The 19,325-nt window shown below is 36.3% G+C and overlaps 1 protein-coding gene across 6 annotated transcripts in view; it reads right to left on the reverse strand.

The window, feature by feature from the left end:
* KCNIP4 (potassium voltage-gated channel interacting protein 4) overlaps positions 1 to 19,325 on the reverse strand; it is a 384,901-nt gene that overhangs the window by 23,589 nt on the left and 341,987 nt on the right. For all 6 annotated transcript variants that reach the window (XM_030947767.1, XM_030947763.1, XM_030947766.1 and 3 more), the window contains one exon: positions 15,795 to 15,919. In XM_030947767.1, coding sequence (XP_030803627.1) covers positions 15,795 to 15,919 — 125 coding nt within the window. The remainder of the gene's footprint in view (positions 1 to 15,794; positions 15,920 to 19,325) is intronic.

Genomic DNA, 19,325 nt, shown 5'->3' on the forward strand with positions numbered 1-19,325 from the left:
TAACCATTCTGAATGATGGATAAAGCTGGAGTTTTGGCAACTTTGAATGTCTTTCAGTTATAGAATTTTGCATGACAGATTTCCCATCCCATGCTGCATCTACTGTTTCAGTTTCATACTGCTTCACTTTAGATACAAGTTCATGTCCATTGATTTAAATATCTTCTCTTTTTGCATGTACTTGTATGCTCCATGTGCATGTGCCTTCTAGGAAAATGCCTTCAGCCTCCTTCTCATTCATGCTGTTGAATCTGATCAGATACTTCCCCCTAAGAAATGTAATTACTTCATTGATTTGATTTAATGAGTTTCTATAATCCAATACATTCATTCATGAGTATTGCAGCCATGTTACTTGGGAATACTTTTAGAATTAAAGATGTATTTACTAAATACCAAAAGGGCTAAAGTGAAATTTTTATCTACCTTAGAACTGCATGCCAAGAAGAAATAAATTTGTAATTTATTGTAAATTAAAAACCAAATAAATTTGTAATTTTGTAACTAATTTCCTGGTAGTAAATATAAATAAACTTGTCCATGCTATATTCATCAGAAATAGATTTCATACCCTATTTATTTTGAAGTGAGAGCAAGTGTGATAAATTTTATGTCTTGAAAGTACTCTTAGAATACAGGGTTCACTTTTGGTACTGGATTATTTCATAAAAACACATATCAGAAATTATCTTTGTGAAAAGGGACTGTGTGGCACTTCTGGAGAGCTGATGACACTACTGGCCAACACAGAAGAAACAACAAGAGCAGGATAAAAATCCTGCAGCAGCTAATAAAAGTGAACTTACTCTACCAGGACTTCAAAGTGGGTGATGCAAACAAAATGAGGTGTCTGGGGGAGAGAAAGTTTTGAAGTTGTTAAAAAGAAAACAAGTGTAGTATAAAAAATATCTCAAAAGATATGCTTAAAAGAGATGCCATGCACTAGCCTGTGAAGCACTCTCAGAAACCTAATTCAGAGAAAAACCTCTCTCTTGAAATATTTGAAATGTGGCTGAACAAGGCACTAGAAATTAAGACTGGAAAAATCTGGGAATAGTCAGACAGTTCAAAAGACTTTTTCTCATTAATACAGATTTTAAGAAATCACAGGCAACCATATCTATGTTCCTTTTATTTTTTCTTTTGTCTTTCTTTAAATACTTCTAGAAGAACAAATAAGAGAAGATTATGTGGGGAGAAGAGAGCCAGTGTTTTCCTGCCCTAGATGTCCCCAAATTCGTAGAGATGGAAATACAAGCTAAGTATTGCGCATTAGGTTTTGGTAAAATTTAAAGGGGTTGGTTCAACTGTGAAGTAAAAGGAAAACTCCCATGTATTTGTATTGTATTCTAGAAAATAATTTCTCTGATAGCTTCTTTGAATTGGTGTCTTCCAGACTGCTGCATTGTCAGTATTTGGGCTCCTGCATTTAAACACCTCTCTTTGGAACTACCTGAAAGACAGAAACAGTTTCCTCTGTATAGATTTATCATTCAACTTGTCAGTACATCAAATGGGAGCTCTGAGGTAGTTTTTAGGAAACCAGAGCATGTATGAGATAATTGCAGTGACTACAGAAGAGACACCTGCCTTGGCTATTTTGAGATTATTCACCCAGCTCTGTGTTCTCCTTGAGCTTTACTGTTTGCCTGCTGTAAAAGCCAATTTGTCAAAGCACTGGGAGGATGATTGGCAGGACACTTCCTCAAACTACTCACAAAGGATGAAAATTTGTTTTATTCTATCTTTACACCTATCATTTTGGGGTCTGCCCAGGCCTATGCTATAATCCAGACTTTACCTGCCTTTCTTCTGAAAGGCTGCTGAAGGAGCTGCTGTTCATTACTAAGAAACATGCAGAGACAAGAAGAGCAGAAACTGCCATGGAAGGGATGGGTAAAGGACAATTTTGAACACATGTGCATTGGGTGCCCAGTCAAGAGTACAGGCTCAAAGCCTTTCCTACTTCATAGGAGAGTTGAATCCCAGTATATTAACATGTGTAAGACACGTGAGGATACTAGGAGAGCAGAAATTGTAATAGCTCAAAATAAAAGGTGGTATGAGTGTTTAAAATTTTTATTTATTACAGTACTGGAAATTAGGTCTTATGAAATATTTAAGGCCAGAATTAATATGCTTTTCACCTGTGGAATATTGTCCCTAATATGTATAACAATATATGTTATACATATGAATATATTCATAATTGTCTATTTCCAGTTTGATAGATTTTCATTCATTTTCTCTAATAAATAACCTATGTTATTGAAAAACAACTCAATTATATTGAAACTCAATTATATTGAAAATCACTGGTGCTTTTATCTTCAATTTTCACTTCTATATTTTGTATTATCAGGAAAGGGACAGGTAATAATTTAACCTCCTGTGTCTTGAAATGGAATTAGTTCTTATTTGATTTCTCATGCTAGTTTTCTCAGGAGTGGTCTATGAAAAATCATTTTCACAACACCTCTTCCTTATTGAAAAATATATTTGGTTTGCATTTTTAGAAATACTTCCATGCCATCATATAGAAAGATATTGTAACAAAAAAAGTGATGAATTATGAAATATGTGTAACCAAAATTATATCTTGGATCAGATTTATTTACTTCAGGAGGGTCCAAATATCTCCCTGAGACAGTTTGCTATTTTCATTTATTGCAGAATCAATCCTTATAGATCAGAATACAAAAGAACATACTCTAGTCTTGCATCCTTGAATATAGTTGTGAGCCTAGAGAGCTAATATTGATGGTGGGAAAGAAATATTTTCTCCTGTTTTTATAGAAGCTGTATGGGATGAAAGACATAGAGAGTAATGGTTAGGAATGTTTAGGGACAGTTACCTCAGAAAGTCTTTTGTCCCTACTCTTAAGTCTTCCTGTGAATTTGCCTATTTGGTTACCAGTGTAAAGGTTAAGCTATTTTATAAGACTTAAAAGAAAGAAGGCAGACCCAAACAGAGAGCACTAATTACTGGGTCTAAAGGGACAACCTTCCTTTTAATCTTTCCTCTTTAACCTAAAGTATGGTAGATTACTTCAGCTAAAGACTCACAGAGGGAACACCTCAGGTTGTTGCATTTTCATTTCTGTCACAGGAGCTGTAAATTCATAGCTCAGTGGCAACAGTCTACATTTCTAGGAATGTTGTGGCACTTTTGATTTGACAGCATCTCCATTGACATCCATTGGTGAATTACATGTAAAAACTCTTTTCAAGCTTTGTCTCATCAGGTAAAACACAAAACTTGCTTCTACTTAGCTACCAGTAGAAGAAATACAATAATGTTTCCCTGTGGCACAGCAAAGATGTACCACATTTTAAGCCTCCCACTGGAGGATACTCTAATGAACAAAAGCTTCTTTCCACCCCCTACTTGCTATGGCAGTTTAAGAGGAAAACAAGCAGAAATAAAGGAACTGGCTCACATCCAGCATGTGTGGCTTCACACAGTAAATAACAATCAACACTTTGGCTGCTTCCACAACTCAGCAGGCGAGGTGCCAGCAAATGCTTTTAATCAGAGCCATTCTTTGTTTAGCAATGCCCACTAACTAGTGAAATTTTTAGATTCTTATTATTAGCACTAGCAGTAAAACAACAGTAAACAACACAGGTAAAGATTTGAACTTAAAAGCTCACCCGAAAGCCTGAACACCAAACTTCATGGATGAGTCCCAGGCATCTGAGTGGTGTTTAGTGTTTCTGACCTTACTTGTCACTGCAGGATGGCATTTTACAATCCTGACTTGACAAATAAGCAGGAAATATAATTAAACTAAATGCAGCAGAACCCCTACTTCAGCAGTGTGGCTTGTTGTAAACACTTTGGGAAACACAAGGTGCTCACCCTCTTGGGAAAAGCTGCATTTAGGTGAGCCCTGCTTCAGTGACTTGCCTTTCACATATTCCCAAGTGAGTTCTTTTAATCAAGTCCTTTCAAATCAGCTGAAATCCTAGGTGAGAGGAGAAGGAATAGCTCCATATTAGCAAGTGCTGGTCCCTTGGGTGTATTTCATTAGACTCACTCGAGCGATTCTCTTGAGCAGAATGGAGAACATTACCAGTCCCTAAAAGCAATATTTTAAGGTAGGTCAATTCCATTCTTTAAAACCATGGAAGCATTTATTTTGTTTTTCCTACATGAGGGTGCTTTTGTTTATCCTAGAAGCTCCTTGTATCTTTGAAGAATGGAAGATTCACTGAGGAAGAAACTGTACTAACAACCTTCTGCTAAATGTGAGTAGACTTGCACCACAGCCATATCAGGAAATGGAAAAGCCTGAATATAGCTCAAAGCATTTATGAAGCAGAAACAGCATGTCAGGGTGAAAAAATATTCTATATCCTGTCTTAAATGCTTGTCAATCAACTGGACCTTGATACTAAGTACTGACATCAAACCAAACTTTCATTTTAGTAATGAAGTAAGAACACTAAAGAAAGACTGAATGAAAGATAGTCAGGTTGAAAGTGTGTCCTAAGTCATGCTATTCCAGTATTTTTCAGAGCAGTTGTTCTTTGTTTCTTTCAAAGATGTGCAATGGTAAAATCAGACAGGTCAATATTTGGTTAGTGCTAAATACAATGAAAATACCAAGAAATTTCAGTGCCTACAGCTTGCAGAAATGGCAAAGAACATAAAATTCAATGGGGACTGGTTTAGACACTGAAAATCAAACACTGTGCTCATTATTTATATTTTATATGGTAATACATTTACCCTTTAACAAAGGTTTTTGCTTTCTCCACTACTAACAACACTTTGTCTCAGGAGAAGGGCCCCAGCAGTGCAAACAGAAGAACAAATGTGCTTACCTGCATAAATATTTATAAAACTGAGCCTGACATTAGCATAAGTTGGAGCTGATTCACCAAGTACAGTGGGGAAAATCAGACCCAACTGAGGCAAAGATGTGAATTGAGGCTGCTGTGGGTGAGAGAGGGAGAGGTGGTCTGTGGGAAGAAATGCCTCTTTCCTGTCCACACAGCGAGGGCAATATGCCTCATCCTAGAGGAACTCTGGCACTCAGTGTCTGAGACAGGGTCCCCTCCCCAGGTACCAAACCCTCACTGGCACACCTGGGCTCACCCAGTTCACCAGCACAGCACAATGACACTTTTATTCTGCTGCCCAAAGGTCTCCCCAGAGTGCAGGTCCTTGATAAGGGGAAGACACTTAACCACAGGAGCTCTATTGCTCATGGTGATCATGGAAGGACCAGAGTGGGCTTTGTGGCCATACATCTAAATCCTTTTGAGAAGGAGAGGTAACAGATCCATAAGACAAGGGAGGATGTATCATTAATGCTTATAAAGGAGATATTCCTATAAATTGAAGACATGAGAAAAGCATCAGAATGGAATTTGAAGTTTAGCAAGCCATAAAAACTGATAATTCTTTTAGCACAGCAAAATATCTAAATAAGATATATTAATCTCCTTTAGACTGTTCTGGAACTTTCCTTTCCTCATATGTAGATACTTGATACATTGCTTTTGGCAGCATATCTAAAATTTATAGCATAAATCAAATCATTGGAACTGAATACTCAAATAAACCTATACAAATGGTGATTGATATTTGCTGGCATATTTTCATGAAAACATGAACAGCATAGAGAAATAAAAAAGGAGAAGACATTTCTCAGTTAAAACAGGTAACAAGAAGAATAAAAAGAGACAACTAGAGAATCAGATACATCTAAAAAAGTCATCTGTCAATCAGCTTAGGCCTAAAACTTTGTTTCTCATAGTTGCATCATTCCTTATGGAGATACATTGAGGCTGAAATTGCTGGACATAAAAACTTCTTGCACAGTCTGCTAAGTTTATGGCACATTAAATTTGTCTTTGTTCCATAACCACTGGTTTTGAGAACAAAATAAGAAATTAGGGCTGTTATAACTTATGCTCCATTACAGGGGTACAATGCCTCTTTTACAGTGAAGTAGACCATTGACTTGGTAGCCTGTGCATCTAAAAAATACAGCACTTAATGCTGACATTTTAAATCACCAGAAAAATCATAATCATGTTGTTGTTCTGATATTAGTAATTGATTGTAGTAGTATGTCAGACATAGATACTGGTATATTCAGTCACTGAGAGTTCACTTTGAAAAGTCGTTCTTGGCACTTCTTTTTTGTGAGTCCACTGTGAATCTGATCACAGTGTCAGAGATGCATAAATGGAGTGAGTAAATAATTGTTAGAAATGCATAAAGTACACATAAAGTGCTTCCTAGATCAGTGTTTTTTCAGGCATGAGTTTACTGTGATTTCTACTTGACAGATATGGAGCCTGGCCATTGAGGGGTAAAGTATCTCCCTCAAACACACTGCCCACACATTTCGCTCTTAACACCGAGGAATTCAGTGCTCATTTTTCTCTCCTCTAGGGATGAACTTTGCTATCTCCAGCCCCTGGGAAAGTTCAGTTTCCCACAGCCACCAGCCCCCCCACTGGTACTCCCCACTTTGTTCCCAAGACGTGTTGGAGGAGGCTTTGATCAATGGCTGGGAAGCAATCTCTCCGATAGCCAGGGACCCTCTGAAAGGTTTTGGCTGTCAGAGCAGAGACATTAAATTAGGCAGCTGTCAATGTGGAGCCCACGCAGGCCCTGAAGCACTGGTATAATGGTCTCAGGCAAGCCAGAAGGCTTTTAGCATGATAGTTAAGGCTTTTAAAGGTGTGTGGCAGTTAATAAACCAGCCAGAGAGCCAAAAGGTTAGAGTCTCTAGACTCCTAGTTTCATGCTGTGTTTACTGAATCATGCTGTCTTCTGAGTTATTGGCTCCTATTTCTTCTCTGACACTCACCGTATCTAAGATCTTTTAAGAATATTTCACAATGGAATTCATTGGGTTGAATAAATTCCATTCCTTGAAAGCTAATATGAGAATCATTCACATAAGTGAAGTGCAATTGCACAAATGTCCAGCTGATCTAAAGAATACAGGCTCTGTCAGACACTTTCACTCAAAGGTAAATGCAGGTTGACCCAAGACTTGTAATAAACTTCCCTGACACTAAAAGACTTGACCTTGAGGCTTTGTCACTTGTGATTTGCTATTTTATTTGAAGATTTACCAGTGTTTACTTTTAGCACAGATGTTGATCTAAAGACACTTGTAAACAGAAATTAATTATGGTGAAATAAAGAAAGGAATTTCATTGGTTTCGCTTATTTCCGACAAAACCTGTATGTTGCTAATTTTGTTCACATTGATCAGAAATTTAAAGTAGAAAAAAATATAAAGATCCAAAATCATTTGGAAATTCCTGGGATCAATGACAGATACCCAAATCCAGCACAAATAAGATTTATCTATCAAGTCCATCCAAAACATTGAACTGCACCATCAAGAAGTTTCACCAGAAGGTATATTTACTCCTTCTCCCCTCATTTTGCAGGTTTAGGATCCCCACCTGAAAATACATGTGTCCACATGCTGCATCTGAATTGGAGGGGAACAGAGAGATAGCTTAGTACAAGATTAAATAAACAATTATAACATTTTGTACACAAATTCTTTGAAAGTAAGGAAATTGGCAGCAAGAAAGCCAGGTAGAGGGATTTTTGAATGCTGCTGTCTCGATTAATAAATATTCTCACAGAACAATTTTACATTAAGCTGTGTGTTATAAAGTACAATGTTTATAGCAGTTACAGTTAATATGCATTGCAGCTCATGAAGAAAAGGCAATTGGCAGAGAAAGGAGAGCAAGAGGTGTCTCCTTACTAAATTTTTAAATTACAACATCATCAGAGCTGCATTGCACCAAAAGTTACTTCTCTACTGTTGGTGATTACCCAGAAACCAAAATCCAACCACTGCACATAACTGAAATGCCAGGCTCGGTAGTGCTTAGCCCAGATGCTGCAAAAAAGTGACTGCAGTAAGCTGTAGCCAAAGACGGCATTTGGTCGCTCGTATTCCAGTACATAAACATTTATATTCCAAACTGATGCACATAAAAAGCTCATGTGGTAGAAAACAGCTCTTCCAGCAGATGAGTTACACTGAGCATCTGGCTGGTAAAGCAGAAGGTCTGCACTGTGCTTCAAGTGTCAGCCTGGCACTAGTGAGCCCCAGGGAGAGCACACCAGAGCACAGGACAGGGCATTGCCAGTTCCAAATAGGAGGGGCTCACAAGCATACAGAACAATAAAATTCCACTAAAATCTAATGTGGACTTTTTTTTTCTTTTTTTTTTTTTTTTTTTTTTTTTCAATTTTTTTTTATTTACAAAGAAGAATTTTAGAGGCATTTAGTGCTCTGGACTACTAGTAATATTGGGTATTTAAGTCACAGTCTTTTTGTATGTTTCTTAATTAGAGATTTGGCACCTACCTCTTTTAGAGATAATTCATGAGCAAGCAGCCACTATTATGAAGACAGTCCTTGGTGAGCTAGATGACATTTTTTTCCCTAGTGAGCACGACATGAAGTGTCTTGTGCAAGCCATGAGATGAATAGAAGTGTAGGGACTGAGATCATTATTAATTCTCAGAAAGAAGATTTCCATCTCTGCTAGTAACTGTGAGACTAATTGAAACAAATATCTCTGCTGAACACAGTAAGATCTGTAAATTTGTGACAGCTGACAACTATACTCTAGGTCTGTCAAACTGTACTTCCAAATTATTTTACTTGAAAAATTTTTGAAATGTTTCAAAAATTTTTGAAATGTTTCAAAGTCTCTTTACTAACACTCAAAGGAAATATATGATGAATGTAAGAATTATTTATTGCTCAGATTGTTAAAAGATTTTCACATAGCCTTGTTTGAAATATGGAAGAGTTCCCTCTAAGTCCCTAACAAATGAATGCCAAATGAATGAATAATAACCAAATGCTTCCTTGACAAGGGCTGGTTGTTTTAAAGTTATTCTTCAGTCATCTAAAGTTGATAAAACAATTGATCTGAAGCACAACTGGAAAACAAGAACTCAACTGAAAAAAAGGGAGATTTGAGCTATGTGCTTTATACATGTCTACCGAAGCGTTAGAGAGAAAAAGATTTACAGAAATCTGCCTGTACAGCACACAAGGTATCTAGCTTCTAGGTTTACTTTCTTGATCTTCATTACGCTGTTGTCTATTTTTTAGTCTACTAAGACAAGTCACAGGAGTTTTCTAAAATAGGGGAATGTTGATTTTCAGATAGAACTACTACTATCTGATTTTCTTGAAGATTTAGAACTTCCATTTACTTTTTTTCCATTTTATTGGCATTTCCATGTTCAAAGTTCAGCAGGTTCATATGCTTGAGGCACAACCTGTTCAGCTGTCATCACTACGCTTATCTGAAAAGACAAGTTGTTGGTACTTCTTTGTATGTACAACCTCTGCATGTCCACAACACTGGTGTTCCAACACTGCTTTGAGCAGAGGGGTCAGCACCTCTGCAAAAGCTTTCAGCACAATGGGAATGTCTCATGCACTGATGCCCAGTAGAGCATCCCCTGTCTGATATTCAGAGTCACAGAGGGATGCAGCTCAGACGGTTTTAGTATTGATTCATGTTAGCCAAGGAAACCAGGTAGAAACCTCTAACTGATCTATATTTTTCTTCTAGGCTATCTTCTGCTGGGTTAGAAATTCTGCATCTGGAAAGATCTTGCTAAGACTGCTTGCTGTGAAGCCCTAAGACTTGTACAGACAGTTATCAAATCTCAAAGAAAAGCAACTGCACCGACTGCTGGTCAAATGAAAAATCTTCTTTGCTGTCCTAGGGCCTCACATGGGAGGTTGAAAAGCATATTTAAGCTCTAAGCTACTTCACCTACAAGAACAAGCTTTGGAGGACTGATATCAGGGGCAAAATATTCTTGCATTGATGCCATTTCCACTCATGCTCAGTTTGGGCTTTTCCCTCTCTGTTCTGGTCTGTATTAATCTTGAATCTGCATTTACTCATTGCAATACAAACATGCAGGTTCAGTACTGAACTGAATGTGATCACAACAAACTGAAGATCAACCTGAACTTAACTGAACAATCTTATGGTCTCTGTGAGATAGGTGACACAGACAGCTCAGAAAAAGCTGATCCAAGCTAAAATATTACTTCTTGTAGCATGAAAGCCTTTGTTTCATAATATGCAATGTTCCAGAGATATAAACTAAGAGGATTATGTTGTCATTGTCGCTTGTCATGCTTTAGAGCAGGTGGAGAAGGTTAAGACAGTAAGGAAAATGGAATGAAGGTTCAAAATCTCTTGTTTTGGATCATCACAGAGGTATTTTAACTCTTTGCAATGCCTATTTTTTCATCTCATTAATAGTCAAATGTCTATATCCCCTGTCAGTACAAGATTTCAATTTGTACTAAATAATTTCTAATCAAGACATTGATTATCTTAGAAACTACGTTTGAAAGAGAAGTAAAATACAGAACTGTACATCTCTATTAGCCATAGGTCAGAGGCTGTGCAAATAGCACAGCCACAAAGCTAAAAGCCGTCCATGTGTAGGACAGGGAGATACATTTCTCATACCTCTTTCTTACCAAGTAGGTTCCAATTGCAGTGAAAAAATAAATAGTGTATATAGTGTTCCTAGAATGTCATGCATACAAATATTTAAGAAAAGTTTAATCATTCTGAAAACTTTAACTTTGGTACACAAAACTACATTCAGCTTTTGCAAAAGTTAGTGCATATCCTGCAAAATGCACATTATACACCCAACTTTCATCTTCATTGTTAAGCAAAAAATTGCAGGAGTAGAAAAATTATTTATACAGTGAAAATTATTTGTATTCCATGTACTAATTCAGTTCTGCTCTTCTAAATCTCAATTACTTTCACAAAATTTATAATTTTTCTTTTGTTTTTAAAAACTCTAATTAAATGGGAAAATGTTTGAACACAAAACTCAAATGCTTCAGACAATCAATAAATGAGCTTTATCACCTCTGAAATTAGCTTCCATTATTCTTTCTGTGAGACTCACAAATGCAACACACAGTGATACAATGCTTCCATCAAATCATAACTAAAATAAAAAATCTCTGAATAAATGATCATATTTCAACTTATGCACATAGATGGGTGGTGTGATGAGGGAACTGATCTTTGAGCTGTAACAGTCAGATTTATTTCCTTACTATCATTCTTTGTCTCATTTGCAAGAGGGAAGAAAAGTGTCTTAGAAATTCCCAATAAATGTCAAAGGTGTGGAGCTGCCTATTTAAACCTCCAGTATGTGTCCACAGACATTTTTATGTATTTATGACTTCAATTTACATTTTCGCTGACATAGAGCCAGGTAAAATTAAGGTTCATGAAAAATCCTTCCAGTTTTCTGGAAAAGTCTCTAGGAGTTTCACAACACAAAGCTCTACAAAAGTTTTTACAAGAATGAACAACCAAAATGAAAATATTTTTAACATTTATATTTATCACTGGAGCATCTTTTGTGCAGCAAAAGCATTATCTAGGTATTTTTTAAATGGATGCTTTTAAAACTGGGAGAGATCTATCAATGGACAGAAGAGAAAGAAAGACCACATGTTGAGTCCATGCTTGATAGTCTGTACAAGTTATTGTGAAGTACCACTTGTACTAGGACTGCCACAGAGCTGTTGGTTTGAAAGGTTAATGACTGCAGCAATCACAATTTCAATTTACAAGAAATGGGATGACAGGAAGCCAAATACAAATTGGAAATGTCCCACTGTGATGGCAGCTGAGCAACAATTCATCAACAGCAGCACAGGAATATTGTAAAGCCAGAGTGCTGGGGGCAACCTTTTCAGCCTGAGAAGGGTTTAGGCCTTATATTAAGCTCATTTTTCAAGGATAGTATAGAAGCTTAAAAATGGCTAAATTGCCTAATACAGACATAAGTTCTTCCTTGATAATTTTCCATATAATAGTTGTTACGTCATCTGAAGGTGTTTATCCCACCTCCTCACATTTTCTTTTGTGTATATTCCCTTTCATTTTAAATGTTGACTTTGAGTTCTACCAAAACAGCCATTTCAAAGGCATTTCAATCATCTTTGAGCATTCCCTGAAATTATACTCTAGCTCTTGCTTACTCAGAGCATCAGCTCTACTACAATGTGGTCTGAGACTTTCTAAAGCTTTCAGGTGTTTACATACACACAAAGATGCTCTGTGAGACCCTGTGCTCCTTCTGTCTGGATTTTGCATGTAATACGTGTTCAGTGGAAAATCAAATTGATGATAATAAATCAAACTTTGAAATAATCAACAACTACAGAAATGCAGGTGTATTTTACTGCTTTCTCATCTGAAGTCAGAACTACGTGTAAACAATTTGAAGTCAAAAATAACAAATAACTGGAGGTAAGCTGTGAAAAGTTCTGTTCATCCCTATCTCAGAAGAGACCTCCTAAAACTCAACAGGATGAAAGGAAATAAGCAGGCTGGAGTGAGATTCTATAGACAGAAGCTTTTCAATTAGTAGTAATGTGCTGTAGGATGGTACTAATTTCATCTAACAGGACCACAACATCAGCAGAACTACTGTAACTTCATGCTTTAATTTATCTTGCTTTACATACTGAATTATCAAAGAGATAGTAAGACAGGCAAATATCAGGTGAAAGGCATAAAGCATAGAGGTAGGATCTGCACAATATTTTGATGATATCATGTTAAATGTGTGCCTGTGCCTTTCATTTAATCTTTTCAATAATTTCCTTCTTAGGGGAATGATTAAACAGACTATCACAGACTCAGAGAATGGCTGGGGTAGGAAGGAATCTCTGGAGATACCTGGTTGCACATTCCTGCATATGTCCTGAGGAGGATCCCCAGGACCATGTCCAGAGAAGTAGCTTTTGGATATTTTCAAGCAGGAAGATGACACAAATCCAGTAAGCAATCTGAGCTGGTGGTCAGTCACCCTCACAGCAAAAAAGTGTTTCCTGATGTATAGAGGGAACACCCTGTGTTTCACTTTGTGCCTACTGCCTCTGGTCCTGTCACTGGGCACTATTGAAAAGAGCCTGGCTCCATCTTTACACCCTCCCTTCAGATATTTATGTATGCTGATAAAATCTCTGCTGAGCTTTCTCTTCTCCAGACTGATCAGTCTCAGCTCTCCCAGCCTTTCCCACAGCAAACGCTTTCCCCAGTCCTTTAGACATGTTTGTGACCCTTTGCTGGACTCTCTCCAGTATGTCCATACTTTTGTTTTACTGGAGCCCAGAATGGGCCACAGCACTTCAGATGTGGCCTCACCAGTGCTGAGGGAGGGGCTGGTGTGGCCTCCCAGGGCTCCTTTGGCCTGCTGGAAGTGCCTTACCTAAAGCTGAACTGCCTTTTCCGCATCCACAGACACATTTGCTGGCTCATGCCCAACAAAGCAGTCAGTGTCCAGCTGGGTGGCACCCAGGAGATGTTGGTACACGAAGCAGACGTGTGAAGCACACTGGCTTATGTGTGCTTGGAAATACTGGCAGGACAGCACTAAGCTGGATGACAGTGCCAGAAGGCAGGTGGCCCTTGGCAGGCAGCAGAGGATGATGGAGCACTGTAAGGGGGACACGGTCCAAGCACAGACCATGGGAGAAATTGCAATGCCATTGTGGATCAGTACCCACCAAAGTCACTCAAGATATATTCAATAAAAGGTAGATACATGGCAGGAAAGGTGAACTAATCAGCACAGACAAGATGTTCATAGAGCTGAGGTAGACTTGTCCTACCAGTTCTCTGAAGTGATTAGAGAACTGTGATCTAGCACCATATATTCCAGTAGAAACTGTTAATATGAGAAATAAAACAAACTCCAACTCAACAAAAAGCTTGAAATCATCCATTTCTGAAATTTAATGCTTGGGCTAAAGAATACTATTTTAAACTGATTTATCTTTATAACAGTCACTAGCCCTGGACATGATTTACAGCATTTTAGATCATAATTGATAACTTTGCAATGACATTATACACAAAACCACTGAAGTTCATGTTCATTAACTATCATCTAGTCAAAGATATGTTATACATGCATGCCTTGAATTATCATGTACTGATAAGGAAATGAAACATATGGATAAAAATTTATTACCATGTCTTACCATCAACATTCCTTTGATGTAAGTAGAACTTACATCCTGGAACAGAAAGCACATGAAGAGCTGGAATTCCTCTTTTCAGAAAATGCTAAAAAAGGTATCAAAATATTTCCTTATAACCTTTCTCACTCTCCATACTTCATTTTATGCAAAGAAATATCAAGGTTCTTAGTCTCTGAAACTCTAAAAATAATTATTCTTGAGAAACAGACAGAAGGCTTATTTTATCCACTATACTTTGTACCTTTTTGCCTTAGATAATTAGGGACATTAGATCATGATTTGCAATGCCTGGAGAATATTGTCATTAGCAGGGGAATGTTCTCTGGACCCCTGAGGAAATGAAAAGCTTTTAAGAGCAATCACTGTTAATCACTAACATGCCAACATTATATACTTTCTGAAACTGAGAATGATACAGACAGGACACATTAAGTGACTGTCTTGCTCGCATTGTAAGATTTTGATAAAAATATGTGTTTAAAATGTCCCTTTGCATGTCTTGCTTTCTTTACAGAATGCAGGAGAGCTAAGAGCTGCAAGATTTACACTTCTTGTACAAGCTATTGAAGATATCCTCTCTGATTCCATAATGGAGCTTCATTGTGTTTTTATTAACTCATCTGAGTAGTAAATGCCATGGGCAAGAGATTGTCCCTTTTCATCCAAGAAGGGTGAAAGAAAAGCTAAACTATAAGGTGATAAATGCAATTAAATTAATCTTCAGCTGCAGCTTAGCAGGAGACATAGCATCTGCACAGTTGCAATACTTACAGCTGAAATTATAGATTAAAATTAAACATTGATTATTAAAATTTACTATTATTAATTTTTAATATAATATTTCTTTAATATTTTCTATCCAATGTTAACTGCATCCAACATTCCACATATTTTTTAATGAGATAAAGGATAGTAAAATAAATAGAGAAAAAGTATGTTTTTAAGAAAACAGAGTTCAGTTACTAATATCTTTTGAGTTTTATTTCTTTGCTGTGCTAACCATGAATGCCTCACAAGTCAAAGCCAAGCCCAGCACTACAGGGCAGCTGTACACACTGGAAAATGAGTCAGACTACAGCCATGGACTGGGGTCCTCAGTTAGGATCCCTGCCAAATACAACATTGAACCTGCCACTACATCACACATTTTCAGAAAAAAAATCACTTAGATCCTAGTAAAGGGATCTAAGAAGTTTATAGACTTGTAGAACTAGTGAGAACTAATGAAGTTATCTACATCTGTTCACCAAATAAAAAAGTCATCTAGTGCAGTTGAAATCAATTACTTCTTGTGACAGATCCTGTGAATACAAAAATCAAAATCTTTCTTCTTACTGACCAAATTTTTCAGCACTCTTCCATTTCTGCATCCTTAGACAAGCAACCTCAATACAACTTTCAATTTGTCTTTGAACAAAGTCCTACTATATAAGTTATACTAATTCTATTAAGCATAAGTAACTAACTTCTCCTACTAAATTATAATTATTCTCCCCTTGATGCTTTCAATTTTATCTGAATCTTTTGTTCATTAAAGTCATTAAATAGTTTAATGACTTTAGACCAATTGTTTCAGAGTGATTGTTTCCTCATCTGATCAGATATGCAGTATTTAGCTACTGAATCTCATGAGCTGCACTGCTAGTCACTCTTACACAGCTGAGACTGCAGTGGCACATCCCATAAACAGATTGCAAATTCAAAAAGGAAGTTGCTTACATTCTTGAAACCTCTATATAAGATCTGAAGTTCCTTCTTTGTGAATTTACTCTGTGCTTCCAGCAGTTCAAGAGCTTCAGGTCTATGTCGTACTGTGGCCATTTCCATTTCATCTTCTACAGTGTCTGCAGAATACAAAAGACAGAGAAGGAGAGCTCAACAGGAAATACAGGAAGTGAAAATGCTTTACCCTTTCAAAAAGACAGAGAAGAAAAAGAGAAAGAGGGAAGAGGGAAAGGAGGGGAAGGAAAGGGAAAGGGAAAGGGAAAGGGAAAGGGAAAGGGAAAGGGAAAGGAAGAAAGAAAAGATATTCTCTTATAGACTTGTTTTTGCAGCTTTAATGACAAATGATGAGTCCATTTTGAACTCATAGGAAAAGCGTGTCTATCATCTGCTTCTGTGGCTGCAAAGAATAGTGAACAGCAGTGATGATCCAGTAGCCTGCATATTATCTCATGAGTAATAATACCAATAAACTGGAAAGCCAACATCCTGCAAGAGCATGCATGATGCATTCAGTATGACTTTTTTTATATACAACACTTTGACCAAAGGAAACAATTTTATAAAACTTTAGCAACTCCAGAAAACTGAAAATTTTCCTTCAGTTAGATAACGGATGTGGATTCACTGTATCAGGCTGGGATTTTTATTGTGAAGTTGTCTTCTGGAAAGCATGTGAAATTGATGTTGCACATCCAGCAGCAGATCTTACTTTGAGTATCATACAACTGAGCCCTTAGGAGAAATATTATTGAGGGTGAGCAGCGTAAGTGGGGAACATAATAGTTTTATTGACCTCTTCTTTAGGTAAGTAAGAATGTGGATATACACATTCAAGGTTTACAGTTAAGTATAGACTTAAAACAATGAGAATTAGCAATACATTTTTTCCTAGGTAGAGTTTTAAATGTGAAAGTTCGATGAAACAGCTAAAGGAGTGCCAGTACCTTGTGATCAAAATAAAAATGTGTGTGTCCATTTCTAAGTTCTGACAGCCTTAAACGTAACTTATCCAGATTAATGAAATGAAATTACTGCCTTATTTTGATTTAGGAGTTATAGGAACTATAGCAATATAACAATACAAATGCCTAATTGTCACTTCTACAATGTTGAAGATACATGGTTCATTAGAATGTGGGTCTCTTTATTTTTAGAATAAAGTTTCATTTGGTTCAATATTCATAAACACATAGTATTAGAATACTCAACTAAAGTAGTATTATGCCTACAGTTTCATATTTCTTCTGCTATAATGCAGAAATAATAGCTTTCAGCTGCTTGGGAGAAATTTGGCATCAGAAGACACAGTTCAGCTAAACAAAAAATAAACAACCAAATAGCTTATATATTATTAAATATCTCTCTTTAAAGAGATATTTAATAATATATAGACTATTTGGGAAAATCTTCACAAAATTTAGGGCTTTGTCCTTTCTCCTGTGAAAAATATGTTGCTGTTAGCACTCTTCTCAGGAGGATGATCTCAGTGTGATCCAGATGATTATTTTTTGATAACCCCAACTCAACACTAGGTACTTAGACTAAATTGGCAAAAAAATCAACCTTAGAATAAATATTGTTGAAGGCTCACTTGTATTTTATATTTGAATGGTTACATGGGATTTAAATGGGTTTTGTTTTTAGACAGAAAAAGACTTAACTTGAAATGGGTTCTCTAAGCGCCCATTTGTAAAACATCTGGCTACCTAGAGAGACATCTACAAGTTTTCTGGAAGCTAAATGAATACACATAATAAATGTGAGGCTAGAGATAAAGGCCAGACAATGTGCTGAGCACAATATTTAGTATACCCTTAGCAGTAAACATTTTTATTGTCTTTAAATGATTCAGTGAGCATGTAGAAGACTGCAATAGGCTGATGATGTTAATGAAAAGGTTCAGTATCACATTCTTTACACCCGACTTCTCTAGTGTCTTATAGCTAGAAATAATAAAAATGCATGATAATCATAAACTTCCTTAAAATCAACCAACTGTGATGACTAAAATGCTATAGCATTCATGAGGCATTTGGTTTTTGATTTTTTTCTTCACAGTTCTAGATACCAGGCTGGAAAAGAAAAATCAGAAAAATCTATACTTTAAAATATGCAGGAAAGTGTGTGAAAATCTATTTTTACTATTTCTATTTTTATCTATTTCTAAACAATGATTTCTATGGCATTAGTTATTTCCATTCCTTGGTTTATTCAGCCTCGATCAGTTAGGAATACTTTTTTTTTCCATAGAAATAAAATTTCATGTCAACTGAAAACCAGAAACAAGTTCACAATCCCTCATTAATGTACTAAACAAAATATTGTTACTGATTAAATTAATTAGGAGATTTCTTATTACTAAATAGTAAAGACATTTTTTAATGTAAATGTCACAGGAGATATGCTTTGAACCTTTCATTATTCGTTAAAGAACAAAATGGCAAAAACACAGCAAAAACACAGCAAAAAGCAAATGTACTCTATATATCTGTACTCTTTATATACTCTTTATGTACTCTTTATATATCTGTAAAAAATTGTGCACATGCATTTCCCTACACAAACTCCACATTATAGCCTCCCTATTTAATAACTATTTATCAAGTTTTTATTTATCAAAACCACTGAGTGTAGTCCTACCCTAGTGTACTAGCACATGCACATATCTAGGTAATGATGGTTTTAAGTTTAGACTTACTAGACTAGAGCACACAAAGAAACAATCTTTTACATGCTTTTTTCATTAGCAATGCTGAAATATGTTCAATACAAATGCTGAGACAAGATTTTAAATTTTTAGATAACCTTTGTAAGCACATATTGATAGAAGTACAGAAGTGCAAATTCAGGCTATGTATATTTCCATAAATTAATTGTTAAAAAATATTTCCCTGATAATTTCTAAGGAATTCACATCATGTGATTGTTATTGCAAGTGGTGCTGTTTCATTCCTAGGACACTATAATGTTTCTTCTTTCATGCTAGCAGAAATGAAATAGCACATGATGTTAAAATAGAATAATAACAGTGTATATCTACAATGATAATCTTATTCAAGATTTTCACTTGATATAACATTCTTACTTAATGTAGCACTTATTTATGGAGGAGATTGCAGAGAAAATTATTGAATGCATCTTTTTTACTGCTGGTTCTCAAATAGGAAATATTTGATACTCGTTTTAGTTCAACCTCTCTCCTGGATTATAGAATACTTTCAGTAAGGAAAAATATAAGTTTGACATGGTCAAGGCTTCTGAGACTGACTCTAAATATATTTTGCTACCTGTGCAGATGAAGAGCTTACATACAAATGTGCAAGGAATAAGGATGTATCACTTCCCCAGCAACTTCAAACAAACAGATCAAACTTTCTATTAATTGTGTTCTATTTCCTTATCTATTCCATTCCCCATCCCTGGAAATGTTCAGGTTGGATAGGACTTTGAGCAACTTGGTCTTGAGCAGGAGGACTAGACTAGATGATTTTAAAGGTCTCTCTTCCAACTCAAGCAAACCTGTGA

The sequence above is a fragment of the Camarhynchus parvulus genome, chromosome 4 (assembly GCF_901933205.1).
Source record: "Camarhynchus parvulus chromosome 4, STF_HiC, whole genome shotgun sequence".
NCBI classification, from domain to species: Eukaryota; Metazoa; Chordata; class Aves; order Passeriformes; family Thraupidae; genus Camarhynchus; species Camarhynchus parvulus.